Genomic DNA, 7940 nt, shown 5'->3' with positions numbered 1-7940 from the left:
TGTCCAGAGGACATTTTTCTTCAAATATTTCTGAAGACCCCAGCACAATACTCTGTTCAGAACTAGAAGGTATCAGTGGGGACAATTCTGAATGTGAGACAGAAAATCGGGATTCAAGTCCTGGCTTTACTGCCTAAAAGCTTTTTGACATCGTGTAAGTGATAATCTCACCAAGCCAAACTCCTTAACTACAAAAAATGGAGTTTAAAGTTATCTGCCCAATCTGTATCTTAGGAGTGTTCTGAGATTCAAGTAATGTCTGTGGAATGTGTCCCGTTAAGAGCAGAAGAACATGATGGGAATGGGACGAGTACTGTGGGCCCAGCCTTCAAAGAATAAATAGCTTTTGACAGACCCAAAAGAAATAGTTCAGGGGCGCCTGGGTAGCTCAGTTGGTTAAGCGGCTGCCTTCGGCTCAGGTCATGATCCCAGGGTCCTGGGATCGAGCCCCGCATCGGGCTCCCTGCTCAGGGGAGTCTGCTTCTCCCTCTCTCTGCTGCTCCCCCTGCTTGTGCTCTCTTGCTCTGTCAAATAAATAAAATCTTAAAAAAAAAAAAAAAGAAAAATAGTCCCTAATATAGTACAGTGTGGAAGCTGACCGGAATACTGACATTCTTCAAATATTTTGTTAATTTTGATTTAGAAAATGATGCCTTCAGGGCACCTGGGTGGCTCAGATGGTTAACTGGCTGCCTTCGGCTCAGGTCATGATCCCGGGGTCCTGGGACCGAGTCTGGCATCGGGCTCCCTGCTCAGCAGGGAGCCTGCTTCTCCCTCTGCCTCTCCCCCTGCTTGTGTTATCTCTCTCCCTGTCTCTCATGAATAAATAAAATCTTAAAAAAAAAAAAGAAAGAAAATGATGCCTTCAAATCTTTCCCTGTGTAGAAAGTACTCTTACTTTCTCATGAACTATTAAGTGTGTTTGTTTCCATCCATCCCGCCAGGCATCTAGCACCATGGCAGACACAATGAGGGAGGCAAAGAAGAGCACACAGCACTGGCCATTGGGAAGCCGAGGGCTGCAGGGTGTTCCGATGGCAGGCTCCAGACAGTATGTGACTCAAACACAGCAGAAATGAGAGAGGGGAAATAACTTATACAACTCTTTGGGGACCCCCTCAAAGGACCACAAACTTAAAAATACACCATTTCCCTCCTATACTTCAAGGCAACAGAAGACGAGAAAATCGTAATGTATTTTAGCTTTATTGGAGACATATTACAGTAGACAAACAGGTAGACAAACACATGCCTTATAAAATATACATTCTCATGTGTGAGAAAATATAAATAGATACTAGGAAAGGACCACACTGAACAACTTGGCTTATAACTCTGTTTCGGTACATCTAGTACCAGGGCTGCTCAGACTGACCTCCTCTGATGGGAAAAAGGGGGAACAGAAGAGGGTAGAAATAGTCTATCGATCAAGAGGCCACTTTAAGTAGCCAAGAGATACTCCAAGAGCACTTGACCACCTGATGATCAATTTCTCTTTCTAAAGATTTATTTGAGAGAGCGAGAATGAGAGAGAGAGAGTACATGAGAGGGGGGAGGGTTAGAGGGAGAAGCAGGCTCCTTGGTGAGCACGGAGCCCGATGCGGGACTCGATCCAGGGACTCCAGGATCATGACCTGAGCCGAAGGCAGTCGCTTAACCAACTGAGCCACCCAGGCGCCCCTCAATTTCTCTTTCAAGACAGTTATAGTTGATAAAGGATCACTTTACTTTTTATCTAAAAACAGGCTCAAATCAAGTTGTTTTTTCACTCCCACCCCACTCATTGGTGGAGATTAATAGGGCTGCTAAGAAACACTCAACAAACCACCTTAAGGGAGCAGGTCCAAATATTACTCTTCACACACACACCAACACATGCACACACGTGCACACAGACACACACACATGTCCCTACCTCTTATTACCCACAGAATCTTCAGATGATTCATGGGCTTGCAGGTGTTGTTTTGTAAAGAGCAGCTTGTAATATATCTCTTAATTCAGAACTTGTTATTTTTGTCAACAAACCAGGCAGTTGTCCAAAAAAGAAAAAAAAATTAAGGCTAACTGATGTTGGTTGAGACTGTACTCTAAACCAAAAAGTTCTAAGTTAGAAGCAGGAGGGAAAAACATCTGCCAGACTGAACTGGGAAAGAGGCCACGTCATAGAAGAATGAGACATTCCTTGCAGGTTGCCAAAAATCTCAGCTCAACCTTGTAAGGCCCAACTGCTTCACAATTACCTCTGTAATCTGCATTAAGAAGCAAACTCAGAAATGGAGCACATAGCATTTAAAATGGCAGTAAGTTTACCCCTGTTGCTCCATTATCTCCTGGTATTTCTGTGGATATTAAAATGATTGGAAAAGGCTGTAACGCTCTTGGGTAAAATACTGGGTGTAAAGCTAAACACAATTCCAATCCCATTCCAACTAAGTCCTGCTGGTAAGAAGAAACAGGCATAAAAATTAAGGAGTAAAAAGGAGGGTCATAATACATTATATAGACTCTTACAAAGTTTTTATTATGGTAATGCCATTTGTGTTAGTAACTAGTTATAGATTTCTTCAGAAGTGTAAGCCCAGACTTTCATGTTTTTAGCCATTAACACAGAACAGGCTCCTTTTGTCAACCAAAAACCAAAACTCTTGAGCTGAAAAAAATTTAAGTGCTCTATACTTACTGTATATAAAGGATTTTGAAGGGGGAAGTTTTAAGTCTGTCAGATTGCTTCTGGAAATTTCCCATGATAAAACTGAGAGAGACCTAAAAGTCATCTTGCCCATATTCCATTCTTAATGCAGAAATTTCTTCAGTGCTATTAACATGATTATTTAGCTTCCACGTGTACTTTTCCCACAAAACACGGATTATTCCAATTATCGGACAAACCTAATCGTTAGATAATTAGTTTATATAGTATTACTAGCAAGTGTATACTGCACCTCCCTAATAACTTCTGCCCCACAGAACGGGGGCAGACATGACCCCTGTCCTCAGGAATAAAAAGAGTGAATTTAATCCTAATTCATGGTGACACTTTAAGTAATTAAAGACTCTTATCCTATCTCCCATCTCTTAGGAAAATGGGCAAGAGTCTAAGTTGCCAGACATCTTAATGTTGCTTTTACAACCCCCCCAATGGGCAGTGTGAAGGCAACTATTTTTAAATATGAAAGTTACCTTTCAGAAAAATACACATAAAACACTCTGAGATGGCACATTAGAGGGTTCTGATACTTCGTATCCCATAGAGTAACTTGCCCAACTAGGGAGAGCACTTTAGAAGCGGCTGAATGACAGAAAGCCAATGGCTTATGTAGAGACCATGTGCCAGCAGGGTGTGTGGAGTTAAAGGAAGATGCTATTTCTTCTTCCGGGTAGACTTGAAGAATCGGGCTAAGAGGGGCACAACTTAAGAGAATTTACGTATCCCTACTGATACAAGGAGATCACTGGGTGAGGGGCAGACATATCTCTCCCGGCATTTTAGTTTGCCTTGCTTTACAACATCCCTGATTAAAGAGGCATTAGGCAGACATCACACTGCGGGGAAGACACACTCATGAGCCACTAACCCTGTTTACAGTAGAGGGATAAATCACTGCTTGGTCAAAAACATATGCAATAGGGCGCCTGGGTGGCTCAGTTGGTTGGGCGATAGCCTTCGGCTCGGGTCATGATCCCAGGGTCCTGGGATCGGGCCCTTGCATCGGGCTCCCTGCTCTGCGGGGAGCCTGCTTCTCCCTCCCCCACTCCCCCTGCTTGTGTTCCCTCTCTCGCTGTGTCTCTCTCTGTCAAATAAATAAATAAAATCTTTAAAAAAAAAAAAAAAAAAACATATGCAATAATGAAAAATTTCAGCCAAGTCCTTCTCCTAAGATTAGAATTTATTAAATTTATTATTATTTTTTTTAAAACCAGGGGTAGGCTCTTCACGTTTAAACAAATTCTTGACTAGTTCTGTAGTTGTTTCGGCAAGCTGGGAGTATCTGGGAAGGCATCTCAGCCACTGGTGTTGACATAAGGGAGACCCTGGCCATTCGGGAGACCAGACAATGACAGTCGTAGGAGGAACAGGACCCCTGCTAGGGCAGAGGCGGCACTCCTGTACTCCAAGTTTTCTCGGACACTGGTTCGCAGCCTGGTTTTCGGTTCTGTCACCCTAACAGCCGATGCTCACCTGCAGCCTCATTCTAACTACACCTTTTCACTCAAGAAAAGTCTGTCAGCATTTGAGTGAGAGTACAGGATAGTAACAGGATTACCTGTACAAATGAAGACATCTGAAAGGTAAGGGAGCCACAAACCAGCTACAGATTAGCCGCAGGGCCCCCCTCACCTGCTTCTGATGCTCAGGCGTGCGGCGGCCCCAGCATTCAGAGCCGCTGCTCTGGACAGCCGTCGGTGGCTTCCATCGAGTCAACACACTCGTCGTTCACTGAGACGGTTTCAAAGCAGAAGAGCTCTTCTCCTCGAGAATATTTCTTACAGTGTCCCTCCTGCTATGGAGGAAGTGAATCTGGCTCAAGTCAGAGTAAGCAGCATCACTCTTGTTACTCTAACAAACGTTTCGTGAAAGCAGCTTTTTATTAGAGGAGCAGAATGCTCCTTGGTTCCTGGAGGGATCACAGATTCACAGAACATTACAGCTGGAAAGGGCTTTAGAGCATCCAGTAGAATTCCCTCATTTCATAAATGAGAAAATCAGGCTGAGAAGTAGACACTTGCCCCTGACTGCACAGCCAGTAAGGACCAGAGCCAGGAACAAAATCAGGTCTCCTGATTCTAAGTCAGCCCTGTACAGATAACAGTACAACCCAGTAAGGAAGAAGAAGAATCACAAATTGAAAGGATGGGAAAATAGTGATACTTAAGAAGTTCGAAGTAAAAATGAACAGAGGCTGACAGTTTGAAAAAGAAAAGAGAGAAAGGCTTGGTGGTACAAAACCACTAAAGAGACGCACGCCACTGCCTATGGGAGAAAAAAACTAGGATTGAGAACTAGTACGCAATTCAACTTTGTGGCAAAAAGCGAAGACATTATGTGAGTTTAGAACCCTTGAAATGCACAATAACTTAGAAATAGATATTTTCATTTAAGTGATGGGAGTCATCCAGCACATAACTAGTACTCACTAGATTGAGAGGACAGAATCTGACAGCCTAAGTAAGGAAATCCGAAAGAATAAAGAAAAAACGAACTTTAGTCCATTACATTCCATTAGAAGTTCTTTGTTCATATAAAGCTTTTTGCTATCAAAAATTCAAGAGAACTTTTTGGCTTAAATAATCACTTGTATAAACAAGGAAAACACTCTAAAGCTTTACAGTTTATGAATTTGTGCACATTCGACTTACCCAAAAGCACTCTTCCCTTCTTAAGATATACTGTGCCTTGGTAGAAGAAATACAAAAAAACAAACTGAAAAGAAGCATCTTTGGTTTCCTCATCAACTAAGGACTTTGCTGAAAGATATTCCCAAAAGAAATTTTCTCTCTGTGCACATGTCTAGGACAAGACTGCTAGTCTTTTGAGTCTTCTTATGCTAGAAAGGTAGTATTACCTGGCACTTGTAAACAGATGGCAAATGACTAGATGTATGAACTTCTAGGTACGAAGAAAGTGGTTAATTACACCAAGACTGTGTTTGTGTGTATGCAATCACTAGGTACCCTGCCTCTATACATATACTTCTTAACAAACACATTTTTAAAACTTTAAACAAAGTCTTTAGGTTCACTAAACCAAGTCATACAAAATCTGTGGTCTGAGAAGCTGCTGTCAATATTATAACTGAATATTATATATAATTTTGGCATATCAAAAATATTTACAATGCAGCTAACACATATGGTCAATGAATACAAAAATTATTTATAAATGCACATGTATTTACAACGAGATCCCTGGGTGACAGGGACCAAAAAAAAAAAAAAAGATTCACAAGAATACAACACCCCTTGATGTGGTAACAGTTGGTCAAGCCTGGGATTCTTGTCAAAGACCTTGAATATCAAAGCCTCGGTCTCAACTAGATGCTTAAAACCACTGAAGAATCCCAGACACACCTCCCAGAGAGCTCCGAAGTTATTTCTGTTCCTTGGAAGACACAACAGAACAGTGATGTTTTCTCAGAATCATTCTGCAGGTTGAGACAATCCAGCATGTTAGGCAGCAATGAGGCTCTCCCTAATAGGCAATGCACAGCTGGGCACAACCCCGTGGAACCATCAGCAAGCACAGTTGTCCTGTATTTTCCTCTGCCCGTGTTGCACATGTTTTATTAGATGTACCCACTTCTGTCAGCCGTTTCCCCTTCTTCCTCAGGAATAAGCCCAAACAAATGCCTGGTCCACCTCGGTGGGGTCAGATGTAATTGCAGACAGGGTAAAGCAAATGCTGACTTTGGGGTTTCTTCTGAACTCTGAGGTAGTAAATACAAAATGAATTAACTGGAGTCTTGGCCCAGATTTCAGCCTGGAGTGAGGTTCATGTGCCCTCACTACCATCTTGAATGTTCCGAGTCCTACTAAAATCAAAAGCATGGTCGTGCAACCTGTGACAGGGCGTGGGGGAGGCAGAACCCTCTGGGCCACTCTCTGCCAGACCCTCATTCTGATGGAGTTGTGGTGGCTCAAGGACTGGCTGCTGGGAAAAGGGAGGATGAGGCAGGCCTAGTTCTTTGCTCATGTTCCAAAGAGGCCGCGGCAACGTTTCTGAGAACGAAAGACAATAATCAGTGGCAAATGGAAGTTCAAAATTAATGATCTAAAACTTCATTTTCTTTTACCCAAATCCTCCCAGAAAGAAAGATACCCAATATTCCTGAATAAGGACATTGAGAGCAAATGTACACTTGCCAACTTCTTAGCAACAGTTAACAAAAGAAAACAAAATAGAAACTGGAACCATGGTCTTTCAACAAGCTTAACCAAGTATTTACTGAAACCTTGTGATATGTCCTCTGCTTTCATCTATTATTAGTGGTTCTGCTGCTACAAAAATTTAAAAATAAAATTCTTTAGACACATGGAAACAGACTAAAATAGTATCCATATTGTAGTGAAAGTTGCATGATACAAAAATCACTGATTCAGTGCAGCTATTACATCTTTAAATAACAAATGAGTATGTTTAAAAAAAATTGTTTTAAAAATAAACCATCTCCCTCCAGCTTCTAGCATGCCAGTAATTCTAACAACAAAATAATAACCAAAAACAGCAATTTTAAATCAGATTATCTGTACTTTGGTTTCAAAAATATGCATTTCTCATTCACCTCATTTACTGCAGTGGTGAGCTCTTTCCCCAAAGAATATTTGCTGAAAGCTATATTAACTTCATGGGGATGCATTTTGGAGAAAGTCAGGCAAAACATTCTGGAAACAAACACTCAGAAATAAAAACAAAACCCTTGTGGAAAAGTAAGCTAGGGCAGGGTTTCTTAAGCTTTAACGTGCATACAAATAACCTGGGGATCTTGTTAAAATAAAGATTCTGGTTCACTGGGTCCGGGGTGGGAACCTTGGTCTGCATTTCTAACAAGCTCCTAGGTAATGCTAAAGCTGAGGCCACACTGTGAGTAGCAAGGAGCTAGAGCACCCCAGGGAGGAATGAGCAATGCACCAAAGCACTCATTTGCTGACTTCCTCACTTACAGACCAAGTTAACAATTGAGATATCCCGAAAGTTAGGAAAAAGATGCACTGCACTTTCGGTTCTACTTAAAGTCTTTTTATGTGTGTAACTCTTTTAGGACAGGACATGGGAACACGGAATTAAGTGTTGGTGCACTTCTTTCATGGACACTGAACTTTAAAGCCAAGACATACTTTTCTCTGACTTGTACCCTCTTTAGAAATCTTTGGAGTTGGTCTCTTAATTAAGAATAAGAGAGCACATCTTAAAAGTCCCATGTCATGTTTAGTTTTGTGAG

General features: G+C 41.7%; 1 protein-coding gene across 4 annotated transcripts in view; it reads right to left on the bottom strand.

Annotated features, from left to right (window-relative positions):
- Nucleotides 1–1187: 1187 nt before the first annotated feature.
- LRIG2 (leucine rich repeats and immunoglobulin like domains 2) overlaps nt 1188–7940 on the bottom strand; it is a 63547-nt gene continuing 56794 nt past the window's right edge. For all 4 annotated transcript variants that reach the window (XM_081815698.1, XM_081815697.1, XM_081815699.1 and 1 more), the window contains one exon: nt 1188–6720. In XM_081815698.1, coding sequence (XP_081671824.1) covers nt 6494–6720 — 227 coding nt within the window. In that variant the 3' untranslated portion in view covers nt 1188–6493. The remainder of the gene's footprint in view (nt 6721–7940) is intronic.

The sequence above is a fragment of the Leptonychotes weddellii genome, chromosome 4 (assembly GCF_054177405.1).
Source record: "Leptonychotes weddellii isolate Sample4059 chromosome 4, ASM5417740v2, whole genome shotgun sequence".
Lineage (NCBI taxonomy): Eukaryota > Metazoa > Chordata > Mammalia > Carnivora > Phocidae > Leptonychotes > Leptonychotes weddellii.
Note: the sequence above shows the minus strand (reverse complement) of the source record. Positions and strands in the feature narration are given on the sequence as shown.